At 44.1% G+C, this 20180-nt stretch overlaps 1 protein-coding gene across 5 annotated transcripts in view; it reads left to right on the top strand.

The window, feature by feature from the left end:
- The window catches only part of NEK1 (NIMA related kinase 1), a 220246-nt gene that overhangs the window by 19762 nt on the left and 180304 nt on the right, over nucleotides 1-20180 (top strand). For all 5 annotated transcript variants that reach the window (XM_089684019.1, XM_089684022.1, XM_089684020.1 and 2 more), the window contains exon 2: nucleotides 2740-2836. In XM_089684019.1, the coding sequence (XP_089540145.1) occupies nucleotides 2740-2836 (97 nt within the window). The remainder of the gene's footprint in view (nucleotides 1-2739; nucleotides 2837-20180) is intronic.

Here is a 20180-nt window from a genome sequence, read left to right as displayed (position 1 = left end):
ACGGTGCAGGGGATGACCAGAGACTGCGGACACGGTGCAGGGGATGACCAGAGACTGCGGACACGGTGCAGGGGATGACCAGAGACTGCGGACACGGTGCAGGGGATGACCAGAGACTGCGGACACGGTGCAGGGGATGACCAGAGACTGCGGACACGGTGCAGGGGATGACCAGAGACTGCGGACACGGTGCAGGGGATGACCAGAGACTGCGGACACGGTGCAGGGGATGACCAGAGACTGCGGACACGGTGCAGGGGATGACCAGAGACTGCGGACACGGTGCAGGGGATGACCAGAGACTGCGGACACGGTGCAGGGGATGACCAGAGACTGCGGACACGGTGCAGGGGATGACCAGAGACTGCGGACACGGTGCAGGGGATGACCAGAGACTGCGGACACGGTGCAGGGGATGACCAGAGACTGCGGACACGGTGCAGGGGATGACCAGAGACTGCGGACACGGTGCAGGGGATGACCAGAGACTGCGGACACGGTGCAGGGGATGACCAGAGACTGCGGACACGGTGCAGGGGATGACCAGAGACTGCGGACACGGTGCAGGGGATGACCAGAGACTGCGGACACGGTGCAGGGGATGACCAGAGACTGCGGACACGGTGCAGGGGATGACCAGAGACTGCGGACACGGTGCAGGGGATGACCAGAGACTGCGGACACGGTGCAGGGGATGACCAGAGACTGCGGACACGGTGCAGGGGATGACCAGAGACTGCGGACACTGTACAGGGGATGACCAGAGACTGCGGACACGGTACAGGGGATGACCAGAGACTGCGGACACGGTACAGGGATGACCAGAGACTGCGGACACGGTACAGGGATGACCAGAGACTGCGGACACGGTACAGGCATGACCAGAGACTGCGGACACGGTACAGGCATGACCAGAGACTGCGGACACGGTACAGGCATGACCAGAGACTGCGGACACGGTACAGGCATGACCAGAGACTGCGGACACGGTACAGGCATGACCAGAGACTGCGGACACGGTACAGGCATGACCAGAGACTGCGGACACGGTACAGGGATGACCAGAGACTGCGGACACGGTACAGGGATGACCAGAGACTGCGGACACGGTACAGGCATGACCAGAGACTGCGGACACGGTACAGGCATGACCAGAGACTGCGGACACGGTACAGGCATGACCAGAGACTGCGGACACGGTACAGGGATGACCAGAGACTGCGGACACGGTACAGGGATGACCAGAGACTGCGGACACGGTACAGGGATGACCAGAGACTGCGGACACGGTACAGGGATGACCAGAGACTGCGGACACGGTACAGGGATGACCAGAGACTGCGGACACGGTACAGGGATGACCAGAGACTGCGGACACGGTACAGGGATGACCAGAGACTGCGGACACGGTACAGGGATGACCAGAGACTGCGGACACGGTACAGGGATGACCAGAGACTGCGGACACGGTACAGGGATGACCAGAGACTGCGGACACGGTACAGGGATGACCAGAGACTGCGGACACGGTACAGGGATGACCAGAGACTGCGGACACGGTACAGGGATGACCAGAGACTGCGGACACGGTACAGGGATGACCAGAGACTGCGGACACGGTACAGGGGTGACCAGAGACTGCGGACACGGTACAGGGGTGACCAGAGACTGCGGACACGGTACAGGGATGACCAGAGACTGCGGACACGGTACAGGGATGACCAGAGACTGCGGACACGGTACAGGGATGACCAGAGACTGCGGACACGGTACAGGGATGACCAGAGACTGCTGACACGGTACAGGGATGACCAGAGACTGCTGACACGGTACAGGGATGACCAGAGACTGCGGACACGGTACAGGGATGCCCAGAGACTGCGGACAGCACAGGGATGACCAGAGACTGTGGATAGTACAGGAGATGACTGCTGACCTTTGGGGAGGGGGGGGGGAGCGGGTACCTGAATCTGACAGGTACCCGCTCCCACTTCCGTGGAGTTGTTCTTTCATCTTACCCGTTCCTCTATCCAGCCACGGCTTCTGTAAGGGCGTTCGGCATGACAGCCGGGTGCCCAGTGCGCATGAGCGAGAAGCACTTGCGCTTTGTGATTGGTCCGGCGGCTTCTGGGATCTGTCATGTGTCCCAGGTGCCGCCTTACCATTCACAAAAAGCACCGATTCCTGCGCATGCGCACTTGGCACCCGGCTGTCATGCCCACACTACAGAAGCCGGGAAGACTGCGCCGCTGGATAGAGGAACGGGTAAGATGAAAGAACAACTCCACGGAAGTGGGAGCGGGTATCTGTCAAATTCAGGTACCCGCTCCCCCCCCTCCCCAAAGGTCAGCAGTCATCTCTATAAGGTCCCGCTGTAGAGCTGAGCGGCCGGCCCGGTATTCTGACACGGCGGCAGTGGAAATACCGGACCGGCCGCTCCATATTCGCTCCATAAGACGCACTGACATTTCCCCCCCTTTTTTGGGGAGAAAAAAGTGCGTCTTATGGTGCGAAAAATACGGTAAGTGTTCTTTCCAGTACTGTGCATCTACATTCTTCGGGACAGAAGCTCTGCATTTGTTGACTAAGCTTGGGAAGGGTTGTCGCCTTATGTATTCGGGCACTGTATGGAAGGTTACAGTATTTTTGTCTTAACTGTTACAAACGGTGTGTTCTGGTTTGATATGTTTGTTGTGTGTTCTGGTGTATTGATCAATATACTACATTTATTTTTTTCAGATGTCCAACAAAGAGAGGGAGGAATCAAGGAGAGAAGTCGCCGTGCTGGCAAACATGAAGCATCCAAACATTGTCCAGTACAGAGAATCTTTTGAAGGTTGGGAATTGCGCTGTACTGTAAACAATAATAAATATTTCTTTCTTGTCATTTAACAACTTCAAAACCGGCACGTTTACCCTTTCCTGCCCAGGCCAATTTTCACCTTTCAGCGCTCTCATAGTTTGCCAAAATTTTGCAAATAAATAATTGTTCTTCATAAGTTTAGGCCAAAATGTCTACTGCTACATTTCTTTGGTGAAAATAACCCAAATTAGTGTATGTTATTAAGACTGTAGGAAAGTTATAGAGTCCACAAACTTATGGTATATATCTGAAAATCAATCAATCTGGCCTATATCATTTCCCAAGACCCAAAAATGTCAGGACAGTACAGATATCCCCCAAATTACCCCTTTTTGGAAAGTAGACAGTCTGCGATATTTAGTAAGAGGCATGGCGAGTTTTTTTCAGTTGTAATTTTTTTGTCATTTTTTGGAAATTAAAAAAAAAATGTTTTACATACTGTCACTAGTGCAGTACAGCGGTATCGCATAACTGGTGTGGCAGTGATCAAGGACACTGACTGGTGACCTATGAAAGAAAAAAAAAAAAAAAAAATATATATATATATATATATATATATATATATATATATATATATATATATATATATATATATATATATATATATATTTTTTATGGTTGATTTTTTTTTCTTTTTTTTTTATATATATATATATATAATTTTTTTTCATTTTTATTGCCTATAGCAGTGAATTTTATTACTTCAAGCAAGCATTTAACTGAATGAAGTCGATTTATTCAGTGTTTTTTGTTGTGATTAGCTGTGATTGGCCACAGCTAATTACATGATACAGATGAGCTGTGATTGGCCCGGTCTGTACCATGTGATCACTGTGACCAATCACAGCTAGCAACACAATTGTATACAGTGGATGGCATGAAAGGAAGCCATTCATTGTTTACAATGGTCATGTGACCTGCTGTGATTGGTCACATGGTACCGGCATATTACTATTTCAGTAGTAATATAGTGCTTGCATATAACAACAGCAATAGGTTACTATTGTAACTGATCTGTTGCTGCAGTGATGCATGAAGGGGGTAGAATTAAAGCAGTTGTAAATCCAAAACCAAAAATGTTGCATTAGCTTTCTTTTTTTAGGTTTTTTTTCCCCTCTGTTTTCGCCTGGTTATCTGGCCAGTAAGACACCTCTTATATTAGAGTGCCTCCACTCTGGATTAATTACCACAGGGGGCATTTTTGGACAACAGCATTGTCAGTCTGAGGGGGTGTTGGACTAGCAGAATAAATACATGAATAAATTGAAACCAATCTCCAGCTCACGCCTTATCATTTACAGCAAACCGTTATTTTCCTTTTGGGATAAAGGTTTTACATAAATAACAGCTGATAGTTGTAAGCACCCCTGCTAGTGTTAAATGGTATGTCTCATCTCTGTAACTGATACATTCTGCTGGAGAGCTTACTGGCTGGCTCACCAGATAAATATAGAAGAAAGCCTAAAAAAGAAAATGAATACAAGCATCACATCTAAATTTTGGTAACCTGCAATATGATACATGTTTGCTTTTGGGTTTAATACCACTTTAACCACTTACCACCCAGCCACCGCATATAAACAGTGGCAGGGCGGCGCTCGTAGGCAAAAGCACGTTTTAAAACGGCTGCCTTCAAAACATGTAGGGGGCGCGCGCCCGCCCTACCTGTCCCGCGGGTGTCAGCAGCGGGTGTCAGCTGACGGGTCACGGACGGTTTTTACCGGCCTTTTTCCCCGCGATTGCCGGTGATCGCTGACACAGAGCAGGGCTGCATTGTTTACACACAGCCCTGTTCTGTGTCAGTTCTCTGACAGCTTGTGAGAAGCTGCAGAGTTTCTCTCCCTCGATCAGCTCCCCCCTCCCTCCCCCCCCCCCCATCCAGTACACACCCCCGCCCCCTAGTAAAACACTCCCCTTACACTGCAAATTCTAAAAATGTTAACCCCTTCCTCCCCAGTGACATTAGTACAGTTTCAGTGGTTTTTTTTTCACTGATCACTGTATTGGTGTCACTGGGGATGTCAGTGACCCCAAGTCAGTTCCCCCCCCCAGTGTCAAAATGTCCGTCACTGTCCCGCAGTCCTGCCATAAGTCGCTGGTCGCCGCCATATGTCGCTGATTGCCGCCAAAAGTCGCTGATCGGCGCCATTATTAGTATAAATAAAGATTAAAAATTCCAGTATCTTTCCCGCCATTTGTAAACGCTATAACTTTCACGTAAACCAATTAATTTACACGTATTGTGATTTTTTTTAGCAAAGACATGTCGCAGAATGCATTTTGGCAGAAATTTATGACTAAATTTGATTTTTGCATTTTTTTTTTTTTTACTGGACATGTTTTATAGCAAAAAGTCCAAAATATTGTTTTTTTTTCCCTCAAAATTGTCAGCCTTTTTTTTATAGCGCAAAAAATAAAAACCGCACAGGCGATCAAATACCACCGAAAGAAAGGTCAATTTGTGGGGAAAAAAAGGATGTAAATTTCATTTATGTACCGTATTGCATGACCGTGCAATTGTCCGTTAAACTAGCGCAGCGCTGTAAAGCAGAAAAATGGCGTAAATTGCAGTATTTATACCATCGTTTGTAGACGCTATAACTTCCACACAAAGCAATCAATATACACTTATTGGAATTTTTTTTACCAAAAACATGTAGCAGAATACATTTTGGCCTAAATTTATAACCAACTTTGAGTTTACTATATATTTTTTATAGCTGAAAGTAAAAAATACTGTTTTTCTTCACAATTTTTGGCCTTTTGTTGTTTATAGCGTGAAAAATAAAAAGCGCACAGGTGATCAAATTACACCAAAAGAAAGCTCTATTTGTGTGAAAAAAAGGACGTAAATTTCGTTTGGGTGCAGCATTGCATGACCGCGCAATTATCAGTTGAATTAGTGCAGCGCCGAGTAGCAAAAAGAGGCCTGGTCATTAAGGGGGGTAAATCCTCAGGTGCTCAAGTGGTTAAGCCTCCCCTGACCTCAAGACTCCCTAGGAAGAAAAAAAATGTAAAAAAAAAAAATTGATAAATGAGAAATAAATCTATAAAATGATTTCTTCTCCCCACTAACTTCAAGGTCCCAGCTGTTAACTTGAATCCTTTGACAGTCATTTGCTTTTGACCATCCAAGGGAATGCAATTTCAATCAGAAATTTAACATCAATGTTACAGTTACTTAAAGCAGAGTTCCAGCTGTTTTTGTGTTTGTTAAAAGTCAGCAGCTAAAAAAAACTAGCTGCTGACTTTTAACCACTTCCCGTCTGACCGTTGTATATAAAGGCCAAGGCGAACCGAGCCAGAAGTGGGAGCGGGTACCTGTCAAAACCAGGTGTCCGCTAATCCCCCCCCCCCCCAAAAGGTGCCAGATATGGTAGTGAAGGGGGGAGCAGACAAACGAGCAGAGCTTTCACTTTGGGGTGGAAATCCACTTTAAATGTTGCCGCCATTCAAATTTCTGTACTTGCAAACTTGGCTTGATGTTATATGAATGTCACACTAACAAATTACATTTATTTATTTATTGATGCATCAAATTGTAACACATTTCTCCTAAACTAGAACATAGCCAGTCAGGGAATTAGCTGGATGGGAGAGCTTCTGAAAAAGCAACATTCCAGGAGAGCATTGGTTTGTCGTATATAAAGGCAGAACACCTTTATCTTTGTTGCATCCTAATAAATAATATTAGCAAATTGACAAAAGTTGAAGCTATTTTCAGCTGTCTTGACATGTCAGGGCTGCTGTTGCTATCATCATGTAAGTTGATCTTGACACCTTTAAAGCGTAAGGGTACGCTAAGGAAATGTTGACTAACCCACACTCCCTAGCTACCCGATTCTATATTATCAACAACCCTTTGCATCTGTTTAGTTGACTCTTGGAGACAATTGAGGCCTGTTCTAATCTGTGGAATTGTTGACCGCGTTCAACAGTATTCTTCTTTAATGCTGCCCCAGTGAGCTCTCATAGACCTGTTTAGGGCTGTCTAATGTGAACAATGTAAATTATTATTTAATGTAATACAATGGGCGAGTATTCCTTTCATTTTTAAGTTAGGTTGTTCATACACAGTTAAATGTTCACACAAAGCTAATAATTCTACTGTAGTCCCACAACAATCTGATCTAACAAATTTATGAAAGGAAAATTGTCACAATCAATCATCCTAAGTAATAGGATTGGCATAGTTCACCTAATATTTTATTACTTCCTGCTGATGGTACATAGAGTGACCCTTGCTTTTTCTGTACTATTGGTCGATTAAAAAAAAAAAAATGTTTTTTTTTCTATCCTTCAGTTCCTGTCCCAGAGACCCAACAACGAGGTTAGTGGATTCTCCCAAAGAGGGAGAAATGCCCCTCTTAAACAGGCTATAGATGATTCCAATCTCAGCCGGTTCAGCAGGGACCCAGCTTCAAACCATTTATAGGCAGGCTGGTTGTACGCAATTTGATTGTTGTATGACTGGGGTATGACCAGCCTGTTGTACTATTCATGCAATTATTGCCAGTGGCTATAGCCGCTAGTAATAATCGCTGTGTTCTCCCAGTAGGGACGATGCCCCCTCCATCGGGAGAACACAGTATCTCTGCGAGCAGGATTCCTTCATCAACACTGACTGTGATTGATTGCAGGAAATAAAATCTCATCGTCTATGACCTGTCTTAGACAGTTACCCACGGAGCAAGTGTCCCTATTAGAAGATTTCTCAGCATTAAAGAAGAAATCCTGTTTTGAGAGAATAAGAGTGCTGGCATGGATATAGTCAACAATATGTTGGTTTGTGTGTGGTTTTTTATTTGGTTTTTAATTTTTATGATTATCTAGTTTGTGTCATTCTAATTCTCATTACTGGCCTTCAGTGTGTCTGCTTCATATCATTTGTTAGCAGGGAATTGCATTTGCAGGTTTTAAGTCTATTTGTTAGCTTGCTATCTGTTTGCTGCTTTTCATCAATTTTCTTGGTTGGGTGCTTGGGGAGAACTTTTAGCAGAGAATAGGTCAGTTTGACTCAAGCAAGAATATGACTACCACATAAAAAATTATCTTAAAGGGTCATTAAACCCAACAAGCATAAAAATGTCTTCACATATAAAATGGCATATTAATCATAATCACTTAAGCTTTTTAGCTTTTCGTTTTATGTAGTGATAAATTCCTGGTCAATCCTGCCATTCACTGGCAATACCTCCTCTTTGTGTCCCCTCTGCAGTGTCGGATCCTGTGCAGTCATAAGCCTCTCCTTTCCTCCTCCTTTGTGCTGACATTGCCCAATCACTAGCTGGCTGATCTAACGGAATGATTGATGGAGGCATCACCTCCTTGTTGGTCCCCCCATTGACACAATACACACAGGCTGGAGGGGCATGCTGCTTTCACTGGCAATTCCTCCACATAGCTTTACAGTGTGAGAAAGTCTGCCCAGAAATCTTTCCCTGCAGACAGGAACAAGCAGGGAAAAATGATGTGATTGTTGCAGTACACGGAGAATATGAGGAATTTAGATGCTTTTTTTTTTTTTAAATAAATGATATGCTCATTATGTATACACATTGTAATAATGATCTGCGGCACTTAACCATTGTCTTTAATATTTTAAATGTCCAGATTTCCCTATGGAAGATTTACTTAAGAGAACCTCAACTGTAGAAGCTATGCTAAAAAACAGGCAGAAGGCAAAGGACTAGTAACAAGGAAAGATTTTCTATAATGGTGGGGTCAAATCATCAATAACTTTCTACTGTAGTGACAAGAATGTTCAAAGGAGCAGGATAGAAACTGAAATGTGGATTTTGAGTGTGGAAATCGTACATCTTGTAATGCACTTGTACTGAGCACAAAAAAAACCTGTTTAATACATCTAGGATTCCATTCAAGTGAACTTAATTAGCTGACTCAATGATGGCAAGATCAAATGCGCTCTCAAACGATCCTTCAGAATTTATGTACAAATATTTGAACATAATTCTATTGGTGTATGGCCAGCTTTTCATGCCTGTGTCTCTGTTTGGAGGTGGCCATCTTAATGGAAGCAGGATTTTGCTTCCTCATATCAGAGCTGTTACCCCGATAAATGGTGATCTGACGGAAGAGTAATCAAGCAGAAGCAGCAGAGGTTTATAAAACACACGTACATAATAAGGAGAAGCAGGGAGATCTTTGCACTGCAGCTTTCTCTCCAGCAAGGAGAGCAGCAGTATTATCACCAAATCTTAGTCCAAATCTCCTGAGATTAGCAATAACAGACACAATGCATTAGAATCTTATGCAGTAATGAGTCTTTAGGCACTGTGGCAGTGCGAGGCCCTGCCACTGTGAAAGCATAGGAGAAGGTGATCCTGGGTTTGCATAAATTTATTATATGTACTTGTATAGTGCTGTCAATTTAAGCAGCGGTTTACACAATTAATGTATATTCACATCTGTCCTTAACCCTCAAGGAGCGTGCAATCCAAGATCCCTAACTCAGATTCATACATATACAGTGAGGAACAGAAGTATTTGAACACCCTGCGATTTTGCAAGTTCTCCCACTTAGAAATCATGGAGGGGTCTGAAATTCACATTGTAGGTGCATTCCCACTCTGAGAGACAGAATTAAAAAAAAAATTCAGGAAATCACATTGTATGATTTTTAAAGAATTTATTTGTATTGCACTGCTGAACATAAGTATTTGAACACCTAAGAAACGGCAAGAATTCTGGCTCCCAAAGACCTGTTACTGTGCCTTTAAAAAGTCCACCTCTACTCCACTCATTAATCTAACTTAGTAGCACCTCTCTGAGCTCTTTGAAGACACTTTTCCACCCCACAGTTAGATGCCAACTACTACCATGGGCAAGACCAAAGAACTGTCAAAAGACACCAGAGACAAAATTGTGGACCTCCACAAGGCTGGAAAGGGCTACGGGGCAATTGCCAAGAAGCTTGGTGAAAATACATCAACTGTTGGAGCAATTGTTAGAAAATGGAAGAGGCTAAAGACTACTGTCAGTCTCCCTCAAACTGGGGCTCCATGCAAGATCTCACCTCGTGGGGTATCACTGATGATAAGAAAGGTGAGGAATCAGCCCAGAACTACAAGGGAGGAGCTGGTCAATGACATGAAGAAAGCTGGGACCACAGTTTCAAAGGTCACTGTCGGTAGAACACTGCGCCGTCATGGTTTCAAATCACGCATTGCACGGAAGGTTCCCCTGCTCAAGTCATCACATGTCCAGGCCCATCTGAAGTTTGCCAATGACCATCTGGATGATCCAGAGGAGGCATGGGAGAAAGTCATGTGGTCAGATGAGACCAAAGTAGAACCTTTTGGTCTAAACTTCACTCGTAGTGTTTTGGAGGAAAAAGGATGAGTTGCATCCCTACTGTGAAGCATGGGGGTGGTAACATCATGCTTTAGGGGTGCTTTTCTGCGAATGGGACAGGACGACTGCACTGTTTTAAGGAGAGGATGAATGGGGCCATTTATTTGAGATTTTGAGCAACAACCTCCTTCCCTCAGTCAGAGCATTGAAGATGGGTCGTGGCTGGGTCTTCCAACATGACAACGACCCGAAGCACACAGCCAGGATAACCAAGGAGTAGCTCCGTAAGAAGCATATCAAGGTTCTGGAGTGGCCTAGCCAATCTCCAGACCTAAATCCAATAGAACATCTTTGGAGGGAGCTGAAACTCCGTGTTACTCAGCGACAGATCTGAATCCTGACAGATCTAGAGGAGATCTGTGTGGAGAAGTGGGACAAAATCCCTGTTGCAGTGTGTGCAAACCTGGTCAAGAACTACAGGAAACATTTGACCTCTGTAATTGCAAACAAAGGCTTCTGTACCAAATATTAACACTGATTTTCTCAGGTGTTCAAATACTTATATTCAGCAGTGCAAGTCAACTAAATTCTTTAAAAATCATACAATGTGATTTCCTGAATTGTTTTTAAAATTCTGTCTCTCAGAGTGGGAATGCACCTACAATGTGAATTTCAGACCCCTCCATGATTTCTAAGTGGGAGAACTTGCAAAATCGCAGGGTGTTCAAATACTTCTGTTCCTCACTGTACATACTAGGGCCAATTTAGACAGGAGCCAATTAACCTACCTGCATGTCTTAGGAGTGTGGAAAGAAATCCATACATGCACATGGAGAGCATGCAAACTCCAGGCAGGTAGTGCTGGTGTTGGAATTCAAGCCAACACCAGTGCTGCTAGTCGGAAGTGCTACCAACTTAGCCACTGTGCTGCAGTGTGGGACTCCAGAATGTCATTTCTGAATAGAGAAAGGAGGTTTTTCATGTTTCTCCAGGTTTTGTAATTTCCAAATCAGAGTCTGGAGCTTAGAGACTTCAAAGTGCTTTGGGAGGGAAGGAGTCTCCAATCCTGTGGGTCTTGACAGAAACCAGCAGGCTGAGTGTGCAGGTGTTGTATTCTAGGACCAGACAATAGTTCAGGGTTCCACCTGAAACACAGGCGGTCTCTGCACAGAGGTCAGGAGGACCCCAATGCTTACCCTAGACTCAGGCTGCATGGTTCAGCCAGAGCATGTACGTCTGCACAGCGCAGGCGCAGTCAGTGTCAGAGCAGCAAGTAACTGGAAAAGGGCTGAGGTACAGAGTTTGTACGGGACCACTGAGGTGCTGTGTTATGTAGTCTGGAGGACCAAGACAAAAGACTTGAGCAGAGGTGCTGTTAGAGGGAGCCATGAGGCTGAACATCATTTATGCTGATATTGATGGTGGAATCCCATGCATAGGAAACTGATTTTGTGTCTGAACTTTTCCATTTTATTAAGAAAAGTGGGCCAGAAAGCCATTAAACAGCACTTCTGGAGTGGAATGAAATTGTTGGAAAGCACTGCCACTAAGCAACCCACACGCACACAAAATCACAGCACATTAAAGTGGAACTAAACCCTCCTTTTCAGCCAAAGAAGCTGCCATCTTATTCTCTGTTTCATATGCAACTGTCATGGCATTGCACATGTGACCAGGTATTACACCAGCCATTTGACAGTTTGGTTGTGAATACAAGCAAATGTGACAGCATTCCCAGCATGCTGGGAATGTAACTGTTTTTTCAAACTATTAAAGCGATGAGTACAGTTCTGCTTTGAAGTGCTACTAAACTCATCAATTTTCCAGTTTTAAAAAAAGTTACATTTCCATCCGGGAATGCTAACTGTCATAATTATTTGTATTCTCAACCAAACTGTCAGACCATCAAATGGTTGGTGTCATAACTGAACACATGTTCGACCCCATGGCAGTTGCAGATGAAACAGAGACTAAGATGGCAGCTTCCTTGGCTGAAAAGGATAAGATGTTGAATTCATATCACCCAGCGCCCGAGACATGTACAGTCAGGTCCATCAATATTGGGACATCAACACAATTCTAACATTTTTGGCTCTATATACCACGACAATGAATTTGAAATGAAACAAACAAGATGTGCTTTAACTGCAGACTGTCCGCTTTAATTTGAGAGTATTTACATCCAAATCAGGTGAACGGTGTATGAATTACAACAGTTTGCATATGTGCCTCCCACTTGTTAAGGGACCAAAAGTAATGGGACAATTGGCTTCTCAGCTGTTCCATGGCCAGGTGTGTGTTATTCCCTCATTATCCCAATTACAATGAGCAGTTAAAAGGTCCAGAGTTAATTTCAAGTGTGATATTTGCATTTGGAATCTGTTGTTGTCAGCTCTCAAGATGAGATCCAAAGAGCTGTCACTATCAGTGAAGCAAGCCATCATTCGGCTGAAAAAACAAAACAAACCCTTCCGAAGAATTCTTTCCCTGGTGAAGAAAACACCCTTCACAACAGTTGGCCAGATCAAGAACACTCTCCAGGAGGTAGGTGTATGTGTGTCAAAGTCCACAATCAAGAGAAGACTTCACCAGAGTGAATACAGAGGGTTCACCACAAGATGTAAACCACTGGTGAGCCTCAAAAACAGGAAGGCCAGATTAGAGTTTGCCAAACGACATCTAAAAAAGCCTTCACAGTTCTGGAACAACATCCTATGGACAGATGAGACCAAGATCAACTTGTACCAGAGTGATGGGAAGAGAAGAGTAAGGAGAAGGAAAGGAACTGCTCATGATCCTAAGCACACCACCTCATCAGTGAAGCATGGTGGTGGTAGTGTCATGGTGTGGGCATGTATGGCTGCCAATGGAACTGGTTCTCTTGTATTTATTGATGATGTGACTGCTGACAAAAGCAGCAGGATGAATTCTGAAGTTTTTTGGGCAATATTATCTGCTCATATTCAGCCAAATTCTTCAGAACTCATTGGACGCCGCTTCACAGTGCAGATTAACAATGACCCAAAGCATACTGCAAAAGCAACCAAAGAGTTTTTTAAGGGAAAGAAGTGGAATGTTATGCAATGGCCAAGTCAATCACCTGACCTGAATCCGATTGAGCATGCATTTCACTTGCTGAAGACAAAACTGAAGGGAAAATGCCCTAAGAACAAGCAGGAACTGAAGACAGTTGCAGTAGAGGCCTGGCAGAGCATCACCAGGGATGAAACCCAGCATCTGGTGATGTCTATGCATTCCAGACTTCAGGCTGTAATTGACTGCAAAGGATTTGCAACCAAGTATTAAAAAGTTAAAGTTTGATTTATGATTATTATTCTGTTCCATTACTTTTGGTCCCTTAACAAGTGGGAGGCACATATGCAAACTGTTATACTTCCTACACCGTTCACCTGATTTGGATGTAAATACCCTCAAATTAAAGCTGACAGTCTGCAGTTAAAGCTTGAGAATGCCCGATGGGAGGGGCGAAACGCGTTGACGCATTTCCGGTTGTTACCCCGTACGTCTGACGTCACTTCCGGTGAGTGGAGCGCACGCTGAGCGGTGCGTTCCAGCGGCCATCTTTTGGGATCTGTGCATGTTTGGTCTCTGTGGAGCTTCTGCTGTAACCTGGAGCTGTGATGTGAGATTCCGTGGGAGGTTGCCTTACATTCATTGTCCATCTGGAAGAAGCTTGTCCTAATAAATATGCCTTTTTAAAGTGATTTAAATGTGAGTGGCCTTAATCCTTGATTTCACTTATAAATGGTATTTTGCAATATTACACTATCTGAGATTTTTCTCTCCCCGGTCGGATGGTGGAGCCTACACTGAAGGTGAGGATTCCTATAGAGTGGATACGAAAGAGGGTTTAGGATCCCATAAAAATTCCTAAAAGGCGTTTCATTCACCTAAATCTGGTGAGTGCATTTGATGTTGGTTTTCACGGGTGGAAGGTGGAAGTTTTTTCTTTATATTAGAAGAAGAATTTGAAAATTCCTTTTTGCACAAAATATTTTTGAGATTTCTGAACTTTTGTTGTCTATTAATCATGATGGACTTCACTATTAATATAATTTTTTATATATGTTTGCACTTTGTATATTGATTTGATATAGAGGTCTATGTTTGCGCTGTTTATTTATATTTATATATAAAGCACATCTTGTTTGTTTCATTTCAAATCCATTGTGGTGGTGTATAGAGCCAAAAATGTTAGAATTGTGTCGATGATGGGCGCCAGGCAGGTAGTTTTTTTACCTTTAGCACCTGGCAGGTGGAAGCATTCGGGCGGCAGCGGTGCTGCCAATTGCTTCCACCCAATTCCAATCTCTTCTCCCTCTTTTAGACCCTGAATGTCTGAATAAAGAGAACCTGTCACCAAAAATTATCACATAGGGTCCCCTATGTGATGGGGAAAAAAAAGAGATTAAAAAAAAATAAAAACTTTTTTTAATTGTAAAAAATTAAAGTTAGACCCAAGCACATAACACCACTCTCTCCCCCCACATATACGCATGTACAAATGTAACAGCACATGCTGGGGCACCTACACATGACAACTTTGATTGTGATACAGGTCACATATTGACGCACACACCAGAGTGAGAGCAATAATTCTAGCATAAGATCTCCTCCGTATGCTATACTGATGACCTATAAAGGGCTTTAAAAGTGTTGCCTATAGATAATATAGGGTATTGAAGTTCGTCGCCATTTCACAAGCGCGCACAAATTCAAGGTTTGAAATGTTGTATATCTATTTACTCCGTGCAACCTCATCTTTTATATTTTACAAAACAATAGGGTAATTTATTCCCTTTTTATGAGCCCTAAAATGAACATACTTGTATTTTTTACTGAAATTCTGTAGTAATATGTGACATAAAAAATTTAAACTACCACTATTTTATTCTCTAGGGCTTCTGCTTTTCATAATAAATATATAATGTTTGTGGGTTTTATGTAATCTTCAGGCCTAAAATTATTATTTTAAACTTGTGCAAAAAACTCAAACGGCTCTGGCAGCGAAAGGGATAAAGGATAAGCACAACACTCCCCTTTCCTGAGGAGCAGCCAATCGGTGCTCATTACACTGCAAGGTCTCTCTCTTCCCTGCTAGTCCCCGGGTGCCGTGCTGGAGACAGGCAGGGAGGGGATGAGGAGATAACGCAATGTTAAAAATATAACACGTTTAAGTTGCCATAAAACCCCTTTTTGTTTTTAAAACATTCCTAAAATCCCCTCCAATTTAAATACTGTTTTGGTTAAAATGTATTTTTTTTTTTAACTAGACAAATAGATGATAATGAGGGACAAGTAGATTGGGACACCGATTAAGTCCCTGGACAAGTAGTTTTTAAAAAAATGTCCACACCCCTGGTTTAGTTACATTTCAAGTTCATATGTTTCAAAAGGAATTCACTTTATTTTTATTTCCAAAAAAAATACTTTGTTTAAAGAGAAGACAAAAGTATTTAGTGCATATACAGCAATTTAACACAGTTAAAACATAGACATGACATGTTGCTTTCCATTTCGCAAACGAGACAAATTGTAAACCGTTGTGAAAGATTAAATCATGTAGAACAGTACATCCATCTTAAAAAGTCAAATGGAGGATACCAAGAAGAAAATGGATAAGATGCTGTCAGAGAATGCTATCTCGTCCTGACTCTCATCAACTTTTCAATGGTAAAGTAGAGTGATGATAGGGGCAAGGGTAGGGAAAGCGTTGGGTAATGTGACGGTCATTGTTTACATATTTATAGCTAGCGTATGTGTTTATGGTTGACATTCGTCATATCTGTGTGCAGGTAGATGCTCTGTTTGGTTGGTAAAGAAGAGCTAGAACAGGGAAATAACAGGTGTGAAGACAAGAGGTTAGAAAGACCGTAGAAGGGAGAATTATAGGGTGAGATGTTGGGGAAGAGAAGAAAAAAAAAAAAAAAGGGAGGGGGGGGAGAAGGCTTTACATCCTCATGTATTGGCCCAGCCAGACAGGTATTGCTAGAGCTTAAAATAGGAAGTGTGAAGGATTGGTCGGTGGGGTAACGCATGTATCAAAAACCCCAGAAGGCATGTTGAGATGTAAATGAACATACCATCCTTGTGTGTGAGAGAAGTGTCTTCGGTTGTCAGAATATATCCCCCTATAGTATTGTAGTTAGACATTCAGCCAGATGGCCTTGGTTGATCGTGTGGAATTCACTTTATTTTTAGTTCAGGTCAATGTTAACTTGCTTTGTAAGAGCTTTGGCGTTAAATGTTGGTTTGAAATCTGACAGGTACCAACTGTCTAATCTGATGCCAATTTATCTATGACCTGAGAGTTTTTGGCAGTATCACATAACAAAGTCCTGTTATTAAGAGATATAAACAGCCACAGGCCTGTGTTTTAAAGTGGTTTTAAAGGCATGTCTGTTTACTGGAGTAGAGCAGGCTGCGTTCCCAGCAAAGCTAGAGAACTGACCATACTATGCTCTCGTGCCTAGTGTGGTCAGGTTTAAATAGGAAAGCAGAGGGACTGTCAGGAAGACCAGGAATTTCACACACAGGAAGAAATACAGGGAAATGAACAGGATACTTTTTCATACAAGTACATGGTACAGTAGGCACATATCAAAGAATATGTAATCCTAACATTGCATATTCCTAAGTATGTACCGTAACTACTGAAACTGATGAAAAGACACACAGAGGAAGGCAGACAATAATAATAATAATTATTATACAGGATTTATATAGCGCCAACAATTTGACATAGACTGGTATTGATTCCAACACTGGCTGTTCTTGAAAAAAACAGAAATAAAATTGTGGACAGATGTGGGAAAAGACATTAACATGTACTGGGGGATTGGCATTAATGGATAGACTTATTGGCAGACAAATAGACATGCAATGATAGAGCGACACATAACGACTGATGTACAATACTAGGCATAGATAAAAAAACATTGATGGACAAACTCACTTTATTAGACGGCAAAATATAATGGTGCTGGTAGTGTGAGATTATATAACTGTGCAGGCAGTGAATATTTTTACAAATGTTGATATTGGTGAGGATCATTGTCATTATGGTGTCTGGTGGTGGAAGATCAATTAACTGTAGTGGCAAGAGATATAAATATGTTAATGCTGGTTAGCGATATCACTAAAATTATTGATGTAGTAAGAAATATAATTAAATATTAATATGTTCCAAGCGACTTGTCCCCTGCTTATTTCTGAACTTAATAAACCTTTTATCGGTGTCAACCAAATATCAGGTTTGCTGATTTCAAAGACTTGGTGCCTTTAAAATGGTGTTGCTTCCGAAATGGTTCCTAGTTTCATACTTGGCTCACTGCCAAAAAAGAGATTTAACAAATACCGTATTTTCTGGTGTATAAGACGACTGGGCGTATAAGACGACACCCTACTTTTCCTGTTAAAATATAGGGTTTGAGCTATTCTCGCCGTATAAGACTACCCCTCTTCCAACGCACACCAAATAAAAATGAAAAAACATCAGATTTGATTTTAATATGGTATGCTATTTCAGTATGGTATTCCAATGATGGGGTGCTATTCCTCCCACTGACACCAATGATGAGGAACTACTCCTCCCACTGACACCAATGATGGGGCACTATTCCTCCCACTGATACCAATGATGGGGCACTATTCCTCCCACTGACACCAATGATGAGGTACTACTCCTCCCACTGACACCAATGATGAGGCACTACTCCTCCCACTGACACCAATGATGAGGCACTACTCCTCCCACTGACACCAATGATGGGGCACTATTCCTCCCACTGACACCAATGATGGGGCACTATTCCTCCCACTGACACCAATGATGGGGCACTATTCCTCCCACTGATACCAATGATGGGACACTATTCCTCCCACTGACACCAATGATGGTGCCCCATCATTAGTGTCAGTGTGTGAGGAATAGTGCCCCATCATTAGTCAGTGGGAGGAACAGTGCCCCATCATTAGTCAGTGGGAGGAATCGTGCCCCATCATTGGTGTCAGTGGGAAGAATCGTGCCCCATCATTGGTGTCAGTGGGAGGAATCGTGTCCCATCATTGGTGTCAGTGGGAGGAATAGTGTCCCATCATTGGTGTCAGTGGGAGGAATAGCGCTCCATAATTGGTGTCAGTGGGAGGAATAGCGGCCCATCATTGGTATCAGTGGGAGGAATAGCACCCCATCATTGGTATCAGTGGGAGGAATAGCACCCCATCATTGGTGTCAGTGGGGAGGAGGAATAGTGCCCCATCGTTGGTGTCAGTGGGGAGGAGGAATAGTGCCCCATCGTTGGTATCAGTGGGAGGAATAGTGCCCCATCGTTGGTGTCAGTGGGAGGAATAGCACCCCATCGTTGGTGTCAGTGGCAGGAATTGCGCCCCATCATTGGTGTCAGTGGGAGGAATAGCGCCCCATCATTGGTATCAGTGGCAGGAATAGCGCCCCATCATTGGTATTAGTGGCAGGAATTGAGCCCCATCATTGGTGTCAGTGGGGAGGAGGAATAGTGCCCCATCGTTGGTATCAGTGGGAGGAATAGTGCCCCATCGTTGGTGTCAGTGGGAGGAATAGTGCCCCATCGTTGGTGTCAGTGGGAGGAATAGTGCCCCATCGTTGGTATCAGTGGGGAGAATAGTGCCCCACCGTTGGTATCAGTGGGAGGAATAGTGCCCCATCATTGGTGTCAGTGGGGGAGGAATAGTGTCCCATCATTGGTATCAGTGGGGAGAATAGTGCCCCATCATTGGTGTCAGTGGGGAGGAGGAATAGTGCCCCATCATTGGTATCAGTGGGGAGAACAGTGCCTCATCATTGGTATCAGTGGAGAGAACAGTGCCTCATCGTTGGTGTCAGTGGGGGAGGAACAGTGCCTCATCGTTGGTGTCAGTGTGGAGGAAGACTAGTGCCCCATCGTTGGTGTCAGTGTGGAGGAAGACTAGTGCCCCATCATTAGTGTCAGTGGGGGAGAGGAGCGGCTGCTCCTTCTTCCAGTTCGGCCGCTCGATTTTCGCGGGGCCGCTCGGCTCCGCCTCCTCGCCGGTGATTGGTCGCCTGTGTGCCTTTCCAGTGCTGGCGCCCAATCACCGGTGAGGAGGCGGAGCCGAGCGGCCGCGTGACCATCGATGGGCCGAACTGAAAGAAGGAGCAGCCGCGCTTCCTGGACCGGATCGTCGTGGGACCGGAGCCAGGTAAGGTACAGCAGCCCCTCTGCCCACCCCTGTACTTAGTGTCCGTTGGAGGAGGAGGGGGGGCGGCGCCGCGCGCCCCTCGAAAAAGTGCCGCCCTGACACCGGCTCGCACCGGCGTATAAGACGACCCCCGACTTTTCAGAAGATTTTCAGGGGTTGAAAAGTCGTCTTATACGCCGGAAAATACGGTACTCCATTCCAAGTCTAAAAAGCTTTAGCAAACTCCACGTAGGCTTTCATGTGTTTTACACCGAGGAGAGGCTTCCGTCTAGCCACTCTGCCATAAAGCCCAGATCGGTGGAGGGCTGCAGTGATGGTTGTCTTTCTGGAACTTTGGCTCAACTCCATACAACATCTCTGGAGCTCAGTCAGAGTGACTTACAGGTTCTTAGTCACCTCTCTTACTAAGGTTCTTCTGCCTCAATTGCTCAGTTTGGCCGGGTGACCAGTTCTTGGAAGAGTCCTTGTTGTGCCAAATTATTCCATTTGAGAATTAGGAAGGGGACTGTGCTCTTAGGAACCTTCAATGCAGCAGAAACATTTTTTAGCCTTCCCCAGATATGTGCCTTCCAGTAATCCTGTCTCTGAGCTGTACAGGCAGTTTGTTTGACCTCATGACTTTTGTTCGGATACAGTATGCATTGTCAGCTAGCCTCTTAGAGAGAGGTGTGTGTACCTTTTTAAATCATGTCCAATCAATTTAATTTACCCCAGGTGGACTCCAATCAAAGTGTAGAAACCTCTCAGCAACGATCAAAAGAAATAAGAGGCATTTGAGCTAAAT

The sequence above is a fragment of the Staurois parvus genome, unplaced genomic scaffold, assembly GCF_062004578.1.
Source record: "Staurois parvus isolate SC_StPar_1 unplaced genomic scaffold, SC_StPar_1.0 ptg000334l, whole genome shotgun sequence".
Taxonomy (NCBI): Eukaryota; Metazoa; Chordata; class Amphibia; order Anura; family Ranidae; genus Staurois; species Staurois parvus.
This window is presented reverse-complemented; position numbering and strand designations above follow the sequence as displayed.